Source organism: Erinaceus europaeus, chromosome 4, assembly GCF_950295315.1.
Source record: "Erinaceus europaeus chromosome 4, mEriEur2.1, whole genome shotgun sequence".
Taxonomy (NCBI): domain Eukaryota; kingdom Metazoa; phylum Chordata; class Mammalia; order Eulipotyphla; family Erinaceidae; genus Erinaceus; species Erinaceus europaeus.
The window spans coordinates 66,446,991-66,469,091 of NC_080165.1; the positions used below are offsets into that span (position 1 = coordinate 66,446,991).

The following is a 22,101-nucleotide window of genomic DNA, read 5'->3' on the forward strand; positions in this document are numbered from 1 at the left end:
GAGCAGCTATAAAGACACTGGCGTCCCCCAGATTGGGGGTAGGAGTGGAGACACATCCCTGATCAGCCCTGTCCTACCTTCACCTACTACCATGTCATGTCTGGCTGGAATTAGTGCTTTTCCGTTCCAGGAATATTTGTGCAGGGTTTCCCCAGATGCCCACTGCTGTGCTAAGGGTGTGAGTAGATGGGGGCATAGAACAGAATATGGATCTGAGCTGAGGAGACGGGCATAGTGGTTATGCAAAGGGCTCTAGTGCCTGAGGCGCTGACATACCACGTTCAATCCCCTGCACCCCATCCATCGCTGACCAGTACTCTGGTTAACAATAAAAAAATGTATTTATTTATTAAAAAGGAATAAAGGGTCAACAGAATATTGACCCTTTATTTATTGACCTACCGTGGTGGCATTTGGGGGCTCATCAGAGAAAAGGCTTATCTGATTCAAGGTGCCAGGTCATGGCAACTAAGTACAGAACAGTGACTACTGGCATGAATACCCACAGCAGGCATTTAAAGGAGGCGAGTTTAGTGTGGGTTAGAGAAGTCCAGGAAGTCTTCTGGGAAGAATTGAGACTTGAGATAACCCACAAGGGATGACAGAGATGTAAGCAGAGAAGGGAAGAAGTTCTTTCTAGGGCATGGACACATACACATACCCATGCCATCCATGCCTCCACCCACCTCTCTCCATAGCATGTTTCCTTTGGCAGTGGGAAGGGCACAAGGGAACCTCGCATGTCCCCCTAAAATATCACCACAACCCATTCAAGTATACTAGAAACTCAGGCATGAGAGAGGGGCTTCTTTTATGGAGATCTCCAATATGTAGGGTCCTGCCAACTCAGGCATGCCTGGGCTCTTATGTCAAGGACTAGTCCTAGCAGAACTACTGTGCGGTGGCCTAACTCATATGCTCCATTCATATTTTGTTAATTATTCTTATTATATACAATTTTTTCCTTATGCAAAAGGAAGAGGAGGATTGAGAACCAGAACATCACTCTGGTACATGCAATGCCAAATATTAAACTCAGGACTTCATTCTTGAGAGTCCAGTGCTTTATAAACTGCACCAATTCCTGGGTCACTTATTATTTAAAAATTAATTGTATTTTTAGTTGATAGGACAGACAGAAATTGAGAATGGAGGGAGAGAGAGAGTGGAAGAGAGAAAGAGAGACACCTGCAGTGCTTGTTTCACTGATTATGAAGCTTCCCCCACTGCAGGTGGGGATCCGAGACTGGAATTGGGTTCTTGTGCATGGTAATGTGTGCACTGAACAGGGTGCACCACCGCCTGGTTCCTTACTCATTAGTTTTTATTCCACCCAGACTCATAATTTAATAGCTGTACAGGTGCAGATCCCTTATTTTTGCGGCTCACTAGCCCACTGCTCTGGGCTTGGTTTTTTGCTCAAAGGCATGGGTATGCAGGAGCTCTTCTGACAGGCATCCATTCTCCAGCTGGTGTCTCTGAGACATTTTGAAACATTTTTTTACTAGGTGGGGTGGAGGTGGGGCGAGGAGATTGGCAAAATGGCTCACCTGGAATAGTGCACCTGCTTTGTCATGCACAAGACCCAAATTCAAATCCCCACACTAGAGGAAGCTTTGGTGCTGTGGTATGTTTCCATCTCCATCTTTATCTTTTGGGAAAAAGTCAACTGCATGGGCTGGGAGATATCAGAACAGTTTGTGTGACAGACATTAATACCTGAGGCTCTGAGGTCCCACATTCAGTCCTAGTACCACTATAGGCCAGAGCTCAACAGTGCTGGTAAAATGAAACAAAATGTTAGAAATAAATAATAGCTTGACTAGGAACTGTGAAACCCTGGTGACAACAAATTAAAAAAAAAAATTTTTTTTTTTAAACGAGGCCAAAACATCACTCTGTCATTTTTGATGTTCTCTTTGTGTTTGTCTTTCTTGTTTTCATGTGGTGCCAGGGACTGAAGCATAAAGGCAAGTGTTCTACGGCCTCTTAAATCTAATATTCTTCAGTATAGCTGTGTGTCCAGCTCTAGGCTGGGAAAGAGCAGAGAAATTAAAGGCATGGTTCTTGAATTAAAGTTGCTTTGGTCTCTTTAGGGAGAGAGGGAGAGATGAAGGGGTAGAGGTTAAATGAAGAGGAGAAAATGAGATAGATTCAGAGAGGGTGAGTTGATGGGGTGGATGGTAATGCTGAGAATCAGGGGGTGGGAGGAAGGATACAGCCAGTTTGGCTAGGGTGTGGCAGGCCAGCTGGTAAGATCAGAAGCCATCAGAATTGTTGACCTACAGATGACTGGTTAAATACATTGTGGCACATCAACACAATGGAATAATAATGCAGTTTTTAAAAGGAATGAGTCAGCTCACTGTCCAGTTATCTCCAAGATAAACAGATAAACTCATGACACAGCAGTGTGGTGTGTGCAGAATGCTACTGTTTGTGAGAGGGCCAAAATAAGTTTGATCTTCTTTGCTAGTACTGGTATTGAGAAAATTTAGAAAGATACATATGAAACCAATCAAAGAAGGGTGGAGCTCGGAACCAGAAAATGGGATATGAATGAAAGGGAGAATTTTCACGGAATGAATATCTTTTTGTTCTTTTAAGTTTTTTTTCCTTTAAAATCTAAACCAAGTAAATAAATAAATAAGTAAACCAGGGAGCCAGGCAGTGGTGTACCAGCACATATATTACCAAGCTCAAGGACATACGTTCAAGCCCCCGTTCCCCACTTGCAAGGGAGAAGCTTCATGACTGGTATAATAGATCTGCAGGTGTCTATCTTTCTTTCCCTCTCTCTAGCTCCCCTCTCATCTCAATTTCTCTCTGTCCTCTCCAATTAAAAAATAGTAGGGAAAAAAAAGTGGAAAAAAATGGCTGATGGGAGTGGTGGATTTGTAGTGCTGGCACCAGGCCCCAGTGACAATCCTAGTACCAAAGTAAGTAAATAAATAAATCATATACATCTGTTATTTGGAAATTGAAGGAAAATAACCAGAGGCCATGAAATTCAACTCACCCAGTAGAATACACACCTTCTGTGCATGACACCCTGGTTCAAGCCCCAGAACCACATAGGAGCTCCATAGACAGCACAGGTATGTCCTGTGGATGGTGCAGTGGTACTCTGGTAGCTCCACACAACTCCCCTGAGACATAAAAGGATGATTGGGTTGAGCTGGGAGGCTCCTCAGCAGTGGTATCATGCTTGTGAGAGGCCCTGGGTTCATTCTTGAGCAAGGGTGGAGGAGGGAAGAGAGGGAGAGGGAGAGCGCAAAGAAAGAAAAAGTAACTAGGCAGGTAAGTTGAGTCTAGAAATGTCATCCATGAATCAATATCATCTGAACCGCCTGGGATCTTACTAGAAATGTGGCATCTCTGGTTCCATCTCAGATGTTGGGCAACCTCTCTGGGCCTCACTTTGTTCAGTTGTAGAACAGGTTATTAAATTAAGACTGTAAGGGGCCAAGTGGTGTCATACCTGGTTGAGTGTACATGCTACAGTTCATGAGGAGCCAGGTTTGAACACCTAGTCCCCACCTGCAGGGGGAAAGCTTTGCAAGTGCTGAAGCTCTGTTGCAGGTATGTCTCTGTCTCTCCCTCTCTATCACCCCCTTCCCTCTTGATTTCTGGCTGTCTCTGTCCAATAAATAAAATTAAAATAATAAAAAAATCAAAATAAAAAATAAAGAGTGTGAGATTCAATGAGTTGATGGGTTAAAGTTCCTAACAGATATATATATATATATATATATGTTTTTGTCTTAATATATATATATATATATTAAGACAAAAACATGAGAGAGAGAGAGTGAGAGAGAGGGAGAGATACCACAGCACTGGAGCTTTCCCCAGTGGTATACTGGGGGCTCAAACCTAGGTCTCTCTCATGGCAAAGCAGGTGTCCACCCAGGTGACCTATCTCACCAGCCTAAATGTACATTTTAACAATATCCCCAGGTACTTTAGGTGAATGTTAAGGTTTGAAACATTCTTTTAAAAAATATTTATTTATTGTCCTTGTTTTATTGTTATAGTTATTCTTTTTGTCATCATTGTTAGATAGGACAGAGAGAAATGGAGAGAGGAGGGGAAGACAGAGGGGGGAGAGAAAGACAGACACCTGCAGACCTGCTTCACCACTTGTGAAGAGACTTCCCTGCAGGTGGAGAGCCGGGGGTTTGAACAGGGATCCTTACAGTGGTCCTTGTGCTTTGCGCCACGTGCGCTTAACCCGCTGCGCCACCGCCCGACTCCCTTAAAATTTTTTTTATTTCATTTTGTTGCCCTTGTTTTATTGTTGTAGTTATTATTGTTGTTGTTATTGATGTCATCATTGTTGGGTGGGACAGAGAGAAATGGAGACAGGAGGGGAAGACAGAGGGGGAGAGAAAGACAGACACCTGCAGACCTGCTTCACTGCTTGTGAAGCAACATCCCTGCAGGTGGGGAGCCGGGGGCTTGAACCCGGATTCTTTTTTTTATTTTTAAGATTTTTAAAAATATTTATTTTTCCTTTTGTTGCCCTTGTTTAACATTGTTGTGGTTATTGATATCGTTGTTGTTGGATAGGACAGAGAGAAATGGAGAGAGTAGGGGAAGACAGAGAAGGGGAGAGAAAGACACACCTGCAGACCTGCTTCACCGCCTGTGAAGTGACTCCTCTGCAGGTGGGGAGCTGGGGGCTTGAACTGGAATCTTTCGCCAGTCCTTGTGCTTTGCGCCACATGCAATTAACCCACTACACCACGGCCCAACAACCCTGAACCCGTATTTTTTAATTTTTAATTTTAATTTTTTTATTTTAAAAAGGAGACAATAACAAAACCATAGGATAGGAGGGGGTGCAACTCCACACAGTTCCCACCACGTGATCTTTATATCCCATCCCCTCCCCTTATAGCTTTCCTAGTCTTTATCCCTCTGGGAGTATGGACCCAAGGTCATTGTGGGTTGCAGAAGGTGGAGGGTCTGGCTTCTGTAATTGCTTCCCCATTGAACATGGGTGTGGACAGGTTGATCCATACTCCCAGTCTGCCTCTCTCTTTCCCTAGTAGGGTGGGTCTCTGAGGGAAGCGGAGCTCCAGGACACATTGGTGGAGTTGTCTGTCCAGGGAAGTCTGGCTGGCATCCTGCTGGCATCTGGAACCTGGTGGCTGAAAAGAGAGTTAACATACAAAGCCAAACAGTTATGGACCTAAAGGCTGGAATAGTGCAGATGAAGTGTTTGGGGGTACTCACTGCAGACTATTGTGTACTTTTGCTTTCAGGTATATATTTTGCCTTAGTTTATGGATATGTGTGAACATAAGCTCTATCTCAGGGGACCTATATCTAGGTTTTGGGACTTTGTTAGGAAGTGAACCAACTGGAATGGAATTAGAGAATACTGTGAAAGGAAAGGTCTCACCCGAGTAATGAAGCTGAAGGGTTGTCATTCCACACCTGAAGTCTCTGGACACTGTCTGACGTGAAGCATGCTGAGGTGGCACTTGTTGCATTGATTAGGTTGTGATCAGCAGATGTAATATTATTTGATATGAATTGAGAGCAGCATGCAAGAAAGTGCGCCCTACCCTAAGGTTCCAGGACTGGAGGAAATATAGGCTCTATAGTGGAAATGTGAGGTTCCTGCTGTCTTAGATGAACCTGTATTCTTATGGCAGCCCTTGAGCTTTGAACCACGTGAGCTTAACCCACTGCGCTACTGCCCGACTCCTGATTTGAAACATTCTGACCTAGAGTTGGGAGCCACCAGGAGCAGGCATTGGTGACAGAGTAGGCCAGGGTGACCAGTAGCTATAGTTCAAAAATATTTACCCAGGGGTCAGAGAGGTAGCTCACCATGTAGGACTCATGTCTTGGACGTATGCAGCTGAGGTCTAAACCCCAGCACCACATGGGAATGCTACAGTACTGGGGGGGGGGGGTTGTTCTAGTGTTTGGTGGCTCTCTGTCTTTTTATGTCTCTACCTGAATGAAAAGGCTGGGTGCTGAAACAGCGTGCATAAGGCTCCTGGCTTTCTCTTACCCTGCCCCCAAAAAAAGAAAGGAAGAAAGAAGGAGGAAAGGGAAGGGGAGAAAGGAAAGAAGGAAGGAAGGAAGGAAGGAAAGAAAGAGATTGTTCACCTAGCAACTGGGTGAAAGACAGATGGGAAGGAGAAAGTGGAAACTGGAGAGTTAAGGAAGACACCTAACTGGTCAGTTAACTGGTTGGTCAGTTGGTTAATTAACAAGAAGGGAAGCAGGATTTGCATGTTAGTAGTAGAAACAGAGCAAAATTGTTGGTTTATGTGACATTTCTCTTTTTGGCTTTGCCATTTATTTATTTATTTATACAGAAGTTGAGAGGAAAGGGGGAGATAGAAAGACATTTGTAGCACTGTTTTACCAATTGTGATGCTCCCCTCTGCAGGCGGGGACTGGGGGCTTGAACCTGGGTCCTTGAGCATTGTAACATGTGCTCTACTAAGGGTGCCATCACCTGGCTCTATATGAGACATTTCTGAGGACAAAAGGAAAGCAGCTTGCATACAGAGAAAGTAACAAAGTGCCAGAGTGCCAATTCCCTCTGTTTGCTTTATAAGTTGAGGAGGGAGAACCTGGTCACCTTGGAGAACAGAGAGATTTGAGACTGCAGTGTTTGGATGAGACAGAGAGACAGAGGGAGAGAGAGAGAGAGAGAGAACACCATAGTACTGCTTCACCACTCATGAAGCTTCCCCAGTGCAAATGCTTCCATTGATGGCCAGTGGCTTGAATTCAGGTCATCATGCATGATAGTGATCCATCTCCCAATCTCCAAGTACCCTTTCCACCCTCATATCATTGCTGTGTTAAAGGGTGGGGGCAGTCTCTGGGGCTAGATCCACCACACCCACATCCACCCCCCAGCTCCCCAAATCTCACCCAAGCAGCCTGGCATCTCTTGGGGCCAAGTGCTCTGGGTCTACTGCTTCGTCCAGCCCAGCAGCCAGTATTGCTGCTGCTCAGCCCCCATTCCAGCTAATAGCAACACCTCACGCCTGCCTCCCCATAAAAGAAACAGCCAAATAACAGGCTCCCCTTGAAACAGAACAAACCATTTACCTGTAATTAAATCTCTGCTTGGGAGTTGGGCAGTAGCATAGTGGGTTAAGCGCAGGTGGTGCAAAGCACAAAGACTGGCGTAAAGATCCCGGTTCGAGCCCCTGGCTCCCCACCTGCAGGGGAGTCGCTTCACAGGCGGTGAAGCAGGTCTTCAGGTGTCTATCTTTCTCTCTCCCTCTCTCTTCCCCATCTCTCTCCATTTCTCTCTGTCCTATCCAACAACGATGATAACAATAAAACAACAAGGGCAACAAAAGGGAATAAAAAAAAAAAACTTCTAAAAAAAAATCTCTGCTCAGCAATTATTTAGTAACCCCCAAGAGCAACTTTACTGGCCAGTTCTGGAATGTGGGTGGAATGGGGGAGGGGAGACTGGAAGTGGCAGTCTCCCTGGAGATTCTGCCAGGATCTTTTCAAGTGTATAGTCTTTCCTCCAACAAACCCTGACCCGGGAGTATTTGCTCTGAGTTGGGCAGCAGGCTGGGAAGTCAGAGAGTCAGCTTCCTCTCCATTCCAGGTCTCCACAGCTGGCTAGCTTAAGTCTCTTGAGCTATTGAATCACTGTGTACATCCTGTCCAACTGCCCTCTTTCTCCTCCTTCTCCTTGTCTCACTCCTCCTTCCACCTACTCCTCCTGCCACTTCTTATAGGGGTTAATTACTCTAGACTGACTTTCAGATATAAAGAGGGAGGCCACAGCCCCAAAGATCTCCTCAGTGCCATAATGCTCTCATATGGTGTTTGGGTGGGTGGGTGGGTGGAGCACGTTGAATCTGGTTTGCAAGCTTGATAGAACAGGCATCCTCCCAAGTGAGTGATCTTCCAACCCTCCTAGCCTTATGTAGTTTAAGTTTTTTTTAAAAAAATTTTAATTTTTTTCTTTATTGGGGGATTAATGTTTTACAGTCGATGGTAAATATAATAGTTTGTACATGCATAACATTTCTCATTTTTCCATACAACAATACAACCCCCAGTATGTTGGTATGCATGAGACCCCTTCTGTTTCATTTGGTTTAAATCCCCCCTGCTTAACACTATTCTATTTACATAACCACTTCATTCTATTTGTATAACCTCTGTTAACAAGCACTTCCCTCCAGGGCATTGGTTCAATCCCCACTGTTTCATGATATGTTTTTGCTCCACCCCCCCTCCTTGTCACACTCTGATTGTCACCAGTCACTTTTCTCTCCACCCTCTCTATGTCACACCCTGTTTCCACCCTACTTGTCAAGTATATATATAAAGACAGCATTGTGAGTTTTAGAGTACTTTACCTTTAGTTTAGCTCAGCTCGGCTTAGATTGTGCTGCGTCCTGCATGAATAAAGAGATACTGCCTACAGCTCAACTATGAGTCCCTGGTCGTCTGTTACCTGCCCGTGAAGCCAGCCCGGCGAAAACAACCTAACCCGTCGAAAACGACATATGGCGCAACAACGTGGGACCAGACCTGCGCAACTCCCAGATAAGTGAAGACTTTGCCTACCTATGCACTATGGTCTTCTCTTCTACTTACGAAGAGGTTTGCCAAAGCCTCTACTGTTTCATTATGAGACAGTTTCTCTGTCTCTGGAACATTTTACTCTGGGCCACACTTCGGTTCCCTCACCGGGAACTTTGGTTTCTTATGACCGGGATCATAGAGCTTGGGAGATGCACGGAGATTTCTCCTTGGACTTTCTGGATTCCCTCTCCCATGTTTCCTGAGGAAAAGGACTACATTTTGCTCCGGGCCACAGTTTGGTTCTTTATGACCGTGATCGTAGACCTTGGGATATGCATGGGGATTTCCCCTGGAACTTTCTGGACTTCTTCTCGAATGTTTCCCATGGAGAAGGACTACTCTAATTTGAAGAACATTCTCGAGTACCCTGGCAGTTCCCAAGTATGGAGACATGTGGTTAGTTCTACTCTCCTGATTGGATTCTTTCTTCAATGGGAAGACGCTTTTAAAAATGGGTGCCTGAAGCAATCCAGCAGGAACAGTCAGAAACACCCTAAATGGAATTTCGAGGACCTTTTTGGACTAGGTCGCCCTCCGGGGATTCTTAATCCTACATGGTGAGATCTTGATAATCTGGTTCAAGTTGCGTTTCATAAGAGAATGATTTGAATGACTGAATTTTAACATTGACTTAAAAAAAAATGCTGGACGCAGCCATGATTTCTAGAGACATCCAGAAACAATCCAAAAAATTGTTTTTTCCCTCCTTTGATTTCTCTTTTACGTCTTGACATGAATCTGAAACATTTAATCCTGAAAACTGTATGAGTTATGGGTGGGGCAGATAGTGCAATGATTATGTTAATTATTCTCATGCCTAAGGCTTTTAACCGTGGTTCTTCTGTTTACCTTTCCACATTTTATTGAGTTTAAACTGTTTAAACAACCTTAAAATCATACTAGAAAGGACTTCCAATTTTAATGGAGTTATCAATGATAGTAAACTTCTAATCTGCTACAAGTTTTGTTTGACAAGTAAGTGAATTTCAGCTGTCAAAGTCTTCACATGAAAAAGCATCTACTCAAATGAAAATTTCTGGAAATCCATTTGGACCCCTGTTCTCTGACATCGCCCCCGGAAACCAATGATGAGACCTGGCACGACCTGAAGAAACAGATTCACAGACTCCAAAGTTCACTCTCTACAGAAAAGCAGAATTCTGGTGGCCGACATTCCCCATCAAGACAGACGTACAGCGTTTCATCCCTTGGCATTTTCTTCTGTGGTCAGCTACTTTGGACTGACACCTCCATCGGACTTACTGGTACACGCTGCTGTGTTTCTCAAAGACTAACTTCAGCCAGTTGCCTTGAGACTTTATAGACCATGTCCCCTCGCCTGCAGGCTCTGTCCCAGAGGCAGAAAGCTCCCCTTCCTTATTAGGTTATGCCCACAGAGGCATGAAGCGCCCCAAGAGGCAAGAGATGCCCACAGAGGCAGGAAACACCCTTTGAGGCAAGAGATGCCCCCAGAGGCATGAAGCATTCCCAGAGGCAAGAAATGCCCTTTCGCCTGCTAGGCCTTGCCCTTTGAGGCAAGAAAAGCTCCACTTGGCATCACACTGGTTATTGCTGCTCGCCTATTTTGTTTTCCATGTCTTATGCCAGTTGTTTTGAAAACGCCTGTACGATATACATTTCTGTTCACCCCACAATGGCCATTAGTTAAAAAGAAAGGGGGAATTGTTGGTATGCATGAGACCCCTTCTGTTTCATTTGGTTTAAATCCCCCCTGCTTAACACTATTCTATTTACATAACCACTTCATTCTATTTATATAACCGCTGTTAACAAGCACTTCCCTCCAGGGCATTGGTTCAATCCCCACTGTTTCATGATATGTTTTTGCTCCACCCCCCCTCCTTGTCACACTCTGATTGTCACCAGTCACTTTTCTCTCCACCCTCTCTATGTCACACCCTGTTTCCACCCTACTTGTCAAGTATATATATAAAGACAGCATTGTGAGTTTTAGAGTACTTTACCTTTAGTTTAGCTCAGCTCGGCTTAGATTGTGCTGCGTCCTGCATGAATAAAGAGATACTGCCTACAGCTCAACTATGAGTCCCTGGTCGTCTGTTACCTGCCCGTGAAGCCAGCCCGGCGAAAACAACCTAACCCGTCGAAAACGACACCAGTAGGTCCTCTGTCATCCTGTTCCAGGACCTGAACACCCCCCCCCCCCCATGCCACCATCCACCGCAGAGTCTTTTACTTTGGTGCAATATACCATTTTAAAGTTTTTATTAGTGATTTTATAGTGGCTTACAAGATTACAGGGCTGTAGTTCTTTTAAAAATATTTTAGTTCTTTATTTATCTATCTGTTGGATAGAGACAGAGAAATTAATAGGGAAGGGGGAGATTAAAAAAAGAGAGAGACACTTATTTCCATGTGGAAGGACCTGGGTTCAAGCCCCTATTCCCCACCTGCAGGGGGATGCCTCATGAGTAATGAAGCAGGTCTGCAGGTATTTTTTTCTATCCCTTTCTATCTCCCCTCCCTTCTCAATTTCTATCTGTCCTATCCAATAAAGGAAGAAAAAGAAGAAAGAGAGACACCTGCAGCACTGCATCACAACTGGAGAAGCTTTCATCTTGCAGGTGGTGGGGACCTGGGACTTGAACCTGGGTTCTTGCTCACTGCAACATGTGTGATCTACTGAGTGTGCCATTGCCTGGTCCCCTACAGGACTATAGATCTACACCACACTTACCACTAATGTTCTGTCTTCCGCACCCTGCCTCCCCCTACCATGCAAACATACATACACACACACACACTTAAAGGGTCATGCAGTCTTGGAGACAATTTGTAGTTTCCAAGCTCTTCTTTTTTTTTTTTTTTAAAAGACATTTTATTTATTTATTTATTTAGTCCCTTTTGTTGCCCTTGTTGTTTTATTGTTGTAGTTATTATTGTTGTTGGATAGGACAGAGAGAAATGGAGAGAGGAGGGGAAGACAGAGAGAGGGGGAGAGAAAGATAGACACCTGCAGACCTGCTTTACCGCCTGTGAAGCGACTCCCCTGCAGGTGGGGAGCCGGGGACTCGAACCGGGATCCTTAGACCAGTCTTTGTGTTTTGTGCCACCTGTGCTTAACCGCTGCGCTACCGCCCCACTCCCCCAACCTCTTCTTTAAGGCAGGATTTACATCATACCAGAACAGCCCTTGCCCTTTCTTTGGGCCCACAGGGGAGGTGGGCTTCTCTACATTCTTTTGGGCTGTGTGGAGCCAAGAGATTTGGTCCAGCCTTGAGGAATTCTGTCTGACATGGATGCCTTCATCCTGAGTGGGGCTCAGAGAAAGGCATGACTTAGTGCTTGAGAGTAGGGGGTCTAGGTCAGGAGCTATGTGCTTGGCATTGCTGGGAGAGACTCCTTCCGCTCTATAGTTGTGGGCTCTGTTGATGGGGCAATGACATCATAAGAGAGGGCCTTGTTAGGCAATAGATTTGGATCTATCTCTGACATTTATCAGGTGTGTGACCCTCGGACCTTGGCAGTTGCAGCCTTCTGGCACATGACCCAAGTTTGGGCCTGGCCCACACCACACTGGAAGGTCCAGGGAAATATGCAGAGGCCCAGTTTGTTCTTCTGGAAAAAATGGGAGCTATTACTGTAAGGTTGTTATGTGATTCAATAAGCTAGTGGGTTATGGAACCCAGCTAAGGGCCTGTCTCACAGTAGATACTTGGTACTTTTATGTTCCGGCTCCCCTTCTTTGCCCTTTGGACATGGCGATCCTAAACAGAGCAATAAAGGTGACAGAGGCCACGAGAAGCTACAAGAGAGCAGAGCAGTGCCAAGTCAACAAAGAACCTTAAGAAGGAAAATTCCATCTGCACAGGACACAGGGTAGGGCAGGTGCCTACAAGGTCACCTTGAAGGCCAACACGCCCGTGAAGGGACTCCTCTGCAGGTGGAGAGCTGGGGGCAGAGGTCGAACCAGGATCCTTATGCTTCGTACCACGTGTGCTTAACCCACTGCACTGCTGCCCGACTCCCTGTTGTTTGTTTTTAATCAAGCCATTTGTTTGTAGGATAGAAACAGAAATTGGGAGGTAAGAGAGACAGAGAGAGAGACATGAAGCACTGCTTCACTGTTTGTGAAGCTTCCCCCTTTGCACGTGAAGACAAGAGGCTTGAACCTGGGTCCTTTCACATTGTTATACTTGTGCTCTCAACCAGGTGTATCACTTTCAGCCCACTCAAGCCATTTTGTGTGTGTGTGTGTGTGTGTGTGTGTGTGGTTAACAGTGGTTTACAAGTTTGTAAGTTTACAGGGTATAGTTCCACACTACAACCACCATCAAAATTCTGTGTCCCCATCCTCCCATCGATAACCACCATAGTTCTTACAAAATCTTAGAGACAGTTTGTTTGCTTCTGGGCTTGTGTTTTGTTCTTTTTTCTTTTGCAAATTTGTGTGTTTCAGTCCTCTAGGTTCCACATATAAGTGCTTCTGCCTGCCACTTTGTGTGGATGTTTTCTATGACAGTCTCATCTACTGCATTTATGCTTCCTGTGAGTCTCTGCTCTGTATTTTGTTTTGTGGTTGCCTGCCACAGGTGTTATGCCTAACTTATAATATCTACAGCAGTCTCTTTTAAGTTTATCTTGATCCACCAGTGTTTGATTTTATCATTCTGTCCATTTTGTCCTACCCTTTCCTATCTCTTTGTTCTTTCAGGTTGTTGTTGTTTGTGTTCCTGGTTCTGTTCTACCACTGATCACCTGGCTTAGAGTTGAATTCCTTTGCTTCTTTTCATGTGGGACTCCTTTCAGTAATTCTTGCAAGGCAGGATTGATTGATGGTGGTGGTAAATTCCTTTAGCTTCTGGATGATCAAGAAGACCTTTATTTCTCCTTCATATTTGAAAGACAATTTGGTAGGGTCTCTACCAAAGCAATTCTTATCTTTAATACTTTGAATATGTCATTCCTCTCTAAGACCTTGTTTTTATTTGACTTTATCTATTTCCTTGCTTTATTTTTCATATCCCACCCGTAAGTGAGATCATCTGGCTTTTACTTGTCCTTCTGCTTCTGAGGAACTTTGCTTGGTAGGATTCCTTCCAGTTCTATCTGTATCTTAGCAAAGAGGTTAGAAGAGTGTTATTCTATTGAGAGAAAGAGAGAGAGAGAGAGAGAGAGAGAGAGAGAGAGAGAGAGTTTCACATGAGGCAGCGAAAAATAAAGAACCCAGAGCACCACTCTAGAACATGTTGTGCTAGGGGTCAAGTCAGGAGACTTAGCCATGTAACTCCAGTGTTCTTCCAGTTGAGCTATTTCTGCAGGTGGTCTCTCTCTCTCTCTCCCCCCTCTCTCCCTCTCCCTCTCTCTCCCTCTCTCTCCCCCAACCAAGAACTTATCTATTAGTGGAGCAGGGGGAGGGGGAGAACAAAAAATGGCACAGTTAATGTAGAGATTGAATTCAGGGATGAACTTTATACTTAAATTTTTTTTTAATTTATAAAAAGGAAGCATTGACAAAACCATAGGATAAGAGGGGTACAACTCCACACAATTCCCACCACCAGAACTCCATATCCCATCCCCTCCTCTGAGAGCTTTCCTATTTTTTAAACCCTCTGGGAGTATGGACCAAGGTCATTGTGAGATGCAGAATTTTTTTTTTTTTATGATTTATTTATAAATAACTAAAAGAAAGGGAAGGGAGGAGGGAGAGAGAACCAGAGTACATTTGATGCCAGGAGTCAAACTCAGAGCCTCATGTCTTACAATCCAGTGCCTTATTTACTGTACTACCTCCCAGGCCAGGGGGCCTCGGGCCTAGTCCAAAGCCCTAGCTACTGTACCACCTTCCAGGCTGCCCTGACCCCCCTTTATTTTCCTTCTCCTCCTTTATTCTCCTCCTCCTCCTTCTTTTTAGAACACTGAAAGCAGAGACATGGAATGCTGCTGTCATCATGAACCTCCTGTGAAAACATGGCACTTGCTTGAGTCTCAGTTCTTCCATCTTCAAAATGAGATGGTGGGAGCAGATAATCCAGTGTGGTTTCCTGTTTGGCTAAAACACTTGCTGCCTGGCAGAGGCAGAACAGCTGGTGAGGGTGTCTGGCATCTCCTGTGTGAGGAGACTACTTATTTCTGGTTCTCTGGAAAGAGCAGTGGGAAATGGACACAGTCACGTTCCAGGGCACAGCCCTCTCCTCTGTGGGGCCTAGCATTCAAGGTCAGTATTTTCCTTCTAGAAGTTTACACAACCCACATGCCTTCCACATGAGTAGGAGAGAAACCCTTAACCTGGGACTTCAAGCCCTGAGTTGAATCCTTTCTGCACCCAAATTCTGTCTGTGTGTCTGTCTTTCTATCACTGAGATCTGGAAGGAGCAGTAGTCATATTCAGCTAGCACTAAGCATTTCCTCTGCTTACATTAACCCCACGATTATCAAGCCAGCCCTGCAAGTGAAGAAGGGTTAGTTCACTGCTTATATGGACAGGGAAAAGAAGAACTCAAAAGGCATCTGCTCACATGCTAGAAGTGATCAGTTCTGCTCTTCATTATTCATTCATTCATTCATTCATTTATTCATTCATTCGTTCATCTATTTCTTTGCTTTACTAGCACACTGATTAGTTCTTTGGCTTATAGTAATGCTGAGTGTTTCAGGTATGACAGTCTTTTGATATAACCATTATGCTATCTCCTCAGCCCTAGTTCTCTTCTTAATACATTGCAAAGAAATCTTCACCTAGGCTCTTTAAAAAATGTTTACATATGGGACCAGTGGTGGTGCACCTGGTGGAGTGCACGTGTTACAATGCGCACGGTCCCTGGTCCAAGCCTCTGGTCCCCACCTGCAGGGGGAAAGCTTCAGGAGTGGTAAAGCAGTGCTGCAGGTGTCTCTCTGTATCTCTCCCTCTCCTCCTTTCTCTCAACTTCTGGCTGTCTCTATCCAATAAATAAAGATAATAAAAAAAGTTTTTTAAATGTTTACTTATTTATTGACATGAGAAAATGAGAACAAGAATGTCATTTTGACCCATTCTTCTTCTTCTTCTAGCGTTTGCCCTGCTTCCGTAGCCAGGCAACAGCGTCAGGTTGAGCCTGATGTCAAGTTTCAAGACCTCCTTTGAATCTGGAGAGGTGGCAGTCGTTGACTATGTGGGTCATAGTCTGTCTGGAGCCGCAGGGGCAGTTCGGGTCGTCTCTGGCTCCCCAGCGATGGAACATAGCGGCGCACCGGCCATGGCCTGTTCGATAGCGATTGAGGAGGGCCCAATCATGAAGTGCTGGGAATCAAACATCCAACCTCATTTTTTTAGGTCTACCACTCTAGCCAATGCATCACCCCCTGGACCTAGATTCCCTAGGTTCTTAAGGAGATATGGGTGTGATGACTCTGTATTGTGGTTTGTGTGGATAGAGGTAGGTGTGTGTGTGTGTGTGTGTGTGTGTGTGTGTGTGTGTGTAGAAACCTGGTGGTGATGCCTGGGGAAGTAAGGAGTTAAAATGGAACAGGTGCACTCCTTGATGACACAGCAGTTAGAGACAAGGAACTAGATGGATCTTAAAAACAGAAAAGGGGGGGTGGAGGGTAGATAGCATAATGGTTATGCAAACAGACTGTCATGCCTGAGGCTCCAAAGTCCCAGGTTCAATCCCCTGCACCACCATAAGCCAGAGCTGAACAGTGCTCTGGTTTAAAAAAAAAGCAAAACAAAAACAGAAAAGGGAGGAGGACCGGAGATAGCTTGCCATTTCAGCCCAAGGGTTCACCACACTGGAGTACCATGGGGTCAATCTATGGTCTGTGGTCTCTCTCTCTCTCTCTCTCTCCCTCTCTCATGAAATAATGCTTGTGCAAGACCCAAATTCACAAAACAAACAAACAAACAAACAAAAAACCCAGCATGTAGCAATTAAAGCAAACAACAGAAGAAATATAGCCTACACAGTGCCACTTAAAGAAAGGAAAAGACCTGAGCACAAAACAACAGTGTGTGTTTTTTAAGAAGACATACGAGCAAGAAGATGCTTATTAAGCACATTAGAATAGTTGCCTTTGGCTGGGGTGGGTGGGGAATGTGATTGGAGAATGGAGATAAGGGGGGTGGGTATGTTAATACTAGAGAGCAAACCTTCATGGACCGGTGATGACAGTGCTCCATGGAACAAGCTGTATGAATAACTCAGCCTTCTGTAGCTTGAGGTCCAAATGAAAAGCAAACACAGATCAGAGAAGTGAAATGATGTGCTCAGAGCACACAGCAAGTGTGTGTGTTTGGGGGTGGGGTGTTGCAGAGAGAACATATTAGTAATAAAGCCCACTTAGAGCAAGAAAGGAACAGGACACTAAACACTCTTTGCCTGCCTGTGAGCGGGAGCGTGGAAGCTGTATGTACGCACGTAGGGAGGTCTGTGGACATTCCTGTGTGCCACATCAGCCCAAGTCTCACTCCCAAACACCCACAGAGTACAGTGGAGCATAGACGGCAGCTCTTACCTTCCAGGAACTTTAATGATGAATGAAATGAGGTCATGCCTGCAGTGTGGCAGAGAGTCAGAGAAAAGAGGAAGGCAGGACTGAATCTGTCCTCTAGAGTTTAGAAATAATAATAATAAGATAGCTGCCAGCACCTGCCTTGTAGCAGGGTCTTAGCTCACACAGCACTTGCAAGGAAACTTCTAGGTAAACTATTAACATCTTTACTTTGCAGATTAGGAACTGAAGTATAGAGAGGCTAAGTAATTTGTATAAGCTGCGCAGCAGAGAAGAAGCAGAGGTGGGATTTGAGTGGGCTGAGAAGCTCTGATTCTAGTCATTCAGTTGTTTACAGGTGAAATAAGAGAGGACCTGGGGAAATAGCATAATGGTTATGAAAAAGGCCTGTATGCCTAGTGCTTAGAGGTTCCGGGTTCACTCCCAGGCACCACCATACGCTAGAGTTGAACTGTATTCTGGTAAGAAAGGAAGGAAGGGAGAGTGTGAGGGAAGAAGAAAAAGAAAAGAAGGAGTAAGGGAGTCGGGCTGTAGTGCAGCGGGCTAAGCACAGGTGGCGCAAAGCACAAAGACCAGCATAAGGATCCCGGTTCGAACCCCGGGTCCCCACCTGCAGGGGAGTCGCTTCACAGGCGGTGAAGCAGGTCTGCAGGTGTCTATCTTTCTCTCCTCCTCTCTGTCTTCCCCTCCTCTCTCCATTTCTCTCTGTCCTATCCAACAACAACAACAACAATAATAACTACAACAATAAAACAAGGGCAACAAAAGGGAAAAAATAAATAAAATAAATATAAAAAAATAAAAATAAAAAATAACTAAAATAAAATAAATATTTAAAAAAAAAGAAAAGAAGGAGTAAAAGGAGGGAGAAAAAAGAAAGGGGGAGGAGAGCTGACAAAATAGCTCACTTGGATAGTGAGCTGCATGGCCATGTGATGACGCAGGTTTGAGGCTGGTCCCTATCATGCTGGTGGAAGCTTTGGTGCTGTGGTCTCTTTCATTCTTTTTTTTTTTAAATTTCTTTATTGGGGGATTAATGTTTTACATTCAACAGTAAATACAATAGTTTGTACATGTGTAACATTTCTCAGTTTTCCACATAACAATACAATCCCCACTAGGTTCTCTGCCATCATGTTCCAGGACCTGAACCCTCCCCCCTCCAAAGTCATTTACTTTGGTGCAATACGCCAACTCCAGTCCAAGTTCTGCTTAGTGTTTTCTCTTCTGATCTTGTTTTGCAACTTCTGCTTATGAGTGAGATCATCCCATATTCATTCTTCTGTTTCTGGCTCATCTTATTTAACATGATTCCTTAAAACTCCATCCAAGATGGGCTGAAAACAGTGAAATCACCATTTTTAATAGCTGAGTGGTATTTCATTGTGTATATAGACCACAACTTGCTCGGCCACTTATCTGTTGTTGGAAACCTGGGTTGCTTCCAGGTTTTGTCTATTACAAATTGTGCTATTTTGAACATAAGCATATACAAGTCTTTTTTGATGGGTGTGTTTAGTTCCTTAGGATATATCCTCATGAGAGGATCTGCAGGGTCATAGGGTAGGTCTATTTCCAGCCTTTTGAGAGTTCTCTAGATTGTTCTCCACAGAGGTTGAACCAATTTACATTCCCACCAGCAGTGCAGGAAGGTTCCTTTGACACCACAACCTCTCCAGAATTTGTTGCTGCTGTCTTTTCTGATGTATGGCATTCTCACAGGAGTGAAGTGGTATCTCATTGCTGTCTTTCACTATTTCTATGCCTCTTTCTCTAAAAAATTAAAAACTATATATATTATTTTGTTTTTAAGAACTAATGATCAGTTGGTACCTGGCTGAGCACACATGTTACCATGCACAAGAAGCTGGTTCAGGTCCCCAGCTTGAACTTCACCACTTCATAAGAGGTGAAGCAGTGCTGCAGGTGTCTCCGTCTCTCTCTCCCTCTCCCTCTTCTTCTCTCATCCTCCCTTCTACCTCAGTTTCTGTCTCTATCCAATAAATAAATAAACGACGGTGATGGCTAGAGGAGTCTCTCCAGCCACTCTTGCAGTTTCCACTGTGTGGTAACACTGCTTGGACTGGGCACTCTCTTGGCAGGGCTCAGTTCTATGGTCATTTGGGGGTTCCCCTGCCCAAAGGCCTTGGGATGCAAATCAACTCCTCACCACCACCACCACCACTTCTAATGTCCAAGGTAGAGGCAACCCATAACCTTACTTTCTTTTTGTGATCACTAGGGCCTCACCACTCCACAGGGGTGGGATGGGGTGTGGGAGCTCCAATACTTCTCCCAGTGCATAATAAAGCAGGTGCACTATCCAGGTGAGCTATCTTGCAGACTCCTACTGTCTTTGTTGTACACATAGGGAGACTGAGTCTCAGGAGATGGGACTTCAGTCAGGTCACTGAGGTCTCTAGATAACCAACCCAGCGTTCCATCCACCTTAGGTTGAGTCCTCTAAGACCTACTAGCCTCCTGGGCTCCTCCTCCCTTATGGTTTCTTCAGCCAGGCCATCCCACCTGAAATCTGTGTTCCTACCTCCTCTCTCTCCCCCAAGCTAGAGAGCATCACTCCAGAGTGTTTGGGGATCAGGGGATCCCCAGACTGTAGCTCCTCCTCCTCCTCCTCCGTTCTTCTTGCCAACCTCCTTTGGAAATTAGGGGTCATTATCATCTGGGTGTGAGATCTGAGCACAAGTCATCAACAACCTAACTCCCTATCTGTCTGTGGGTCCCAAAGTCTACCCCATAAGCAATAGTCAGATCTGACACAGGGCCACGAAGGAAGCAAGTCCTGGCACAGCTTGAGCCAGTGTGGCAGAGGGCAGGAAGTCACTAGCCAGCCCAGTGTCACTCCCCTACTGCTCTTCCTTCTCCCTGACTCATGGAAAACATACAGGCCACCCCTACCAGTGGGATTTCTTACATAGTCCTGGGAGGTACCCACCAAGTGCTGGTGTTGGGGGCATTGGACCCTGAAGAGGTGGGAAGGGTTTAGGTTTTGAAGGTGGGGACAGGACAGTCCACTTACCACCCACCCATCAGGCCAATTACCTACCCACATATAATAACAGCTGATACATGTTGAGGGTTTACTCTGCACCAGCACTGTCCTAAATGCTTTGCCCAACCCTACTAGGTAGGGCTGTTTGGTTCATCCATTTTATAAATGAGCACATGGACAGAGAGATCAATCACACGTAGTCAGATAGCAGAACTAGGATTCCAGTTCAAGAGTCTGCATCTGCAAACCCATCTTCTGTACACAGCCAACCAACCACCCTCACCATCCACCCAGCTACTTATCATCCACTGGCCTATGCACCACACCAAGCAACCTGCCTATTTACCTAGCCCATAAATCCTTTCATGTCTAACCCCTAGTTTGAAATGGTTCCAGGGAGGGGCAGCATATACAAACTTCAGAGGGGAGAGAGCAAAGCTTGCTTAAGAAATGAGGTACTTCTCTCTTTCTGTCTGCTCTCTGTCCAGATCACCATGTAAGTGGTAACTCAGTTCTCTCTCTCTGTCTCTTTCTCTCATGCCCTAACATGTGAATGTTCTCAGTTTTCCTAAATAAACTTGAAAGTATGTGAAAAAATAAATAAAAAGAGCTACTGCATAGAGAGAGGAAAGAGGAGATGAGGCAAAGAAGAGAGATACAACTAGGAGGTCTGTCCATCTACCTTCAATTGACCTTCCCACATCCATTGACCTACCAGTCCACTCTCCCACTCCTGTATAAATCCATGTATCCATTCACATATCCATTTATCCATCCATCCATCCATCCATCCATCCATCCACCCACCCACACATCCACCCACCCACACATCCACCCACCCACCTACCCCCTACTCTGAAGAAGAGAATTGACCTGGTACATTTCTTTCCTGCCAGTGATTTCTTATATGTTGAGGACCTTGGGGGGGAATAGAAGGACTTCTAGAGACACCAGCATTGCTAGGGATATTTCCTCCTCTCTCTCCTAAACCACAGTTCACAGTTCCTAGAAACTGTGGGAAGAAGGGAATTACAAGGTGAATCAATTCCAAGGTTGAAAGACCATTTTTTGAGCTGAAATTTCTACTACCACCCCACTCCTGTCCCTGTGCCTCCATGGGAAGATAGGAGGAATTGTGCTGTCAAAGAGTCATCACAATGACTTCAGGCTAGTGCAAGCTCATGCCACCTGGCCACTCCCATTACCCTCCCCAGAGTCCCTGGAAACTTCTGGAGCCCCAGACCACCGGAAGTTCTCACCTCACCACCACAAGGAAGGACCTAATCCAGAATGCCTCAGGTGGGATGGCATCATAGGGACAAATCAGAGCAAGGGAAAGTGTGATAGACTAAATCTGTGTGAAGTGACCCCCATGCAGGTGGGGGCTCCAACCAGGATCCTTGCGCCAGTCCTTGCACTTTGCACTATGTGCGCTTTACTCAGTGCACTACCACCTGGCTCTCTGCCTCCCCTTTTTTTAATAGAGGGTGAGAGACAGGCAGAGACAGCAGCCTCTTTAAAAAGGGCTTAAGAGGGCTAGGGAAATAGCATACTGGTTATGCAAAAAGACTTTAATGTCTGAGGGACCTAAGATTCCCAGTTCAATCCCCAGTACCAGTATAAGCCAGAACTGAGTAGTATTCTGGTAAAGAAACAAACAAATTTAGGTGCCAGCCTCGGTGCTTAATTTAATTTTACTTTATCTTATTTTTTGTCATCGGGTTATTGCTGAGATTCTGTGTTTGGTGGTCATTTACCTCCCTCACTCCACCCCCCAGGGTTATCGCTGGTGCCTAGTGCCTGTACCACAAACTCACTGCTCCTGGAGGCCATTTTTTTCTCATTTTGTTGCCCTTGTTGTTATCATTATTGTTATTGTTGCCTTTGATGTTGTTGCATAGGACAGAGAGAAATCAAGAGAGGAGGGGAAACAGAGAGGGGGAGAGAAGACAGGCACCTGCGACCTGCTTCACCACTTGTGAAGTGACCCCCTGCAGGTGGGAAGTGGGGGGCTCGAACAT

The 22,101-nt window shown here is 45.1% G+C and overlaps 1 protein-coding gene across 2 annotated transcripts in view; it reads left to right on the plus strand.

Annotated features, from left to right (window-relative positions):
* CIMIP3 (ciliary microtubule inner protein 3) overlaps positions 1-22,101 on the plus strand; it is a 38,958-nt gene that overhangs the window by 3,386 nt on the left and 13,471 nt on the right. The window contains exon 1 of one of the 2 annotated variants that reach the window (XM_060189825.1): positions 21,274-21,379. The exons of the other annotated variant lie outside the window; for it this stretch is intronic. Coding sequence (XP_060045808.1) covers positions 21,371-21,379 — 9 coding nt within the window. The 5' untranslated portion in view covers positions 21,274-21,370. Of the gene's footprint in view, positions 1-21,273; positions 21,380-22,101 lie in introns of those variants that run through there. 2 annotated transcript variants of the gene reach the window in all.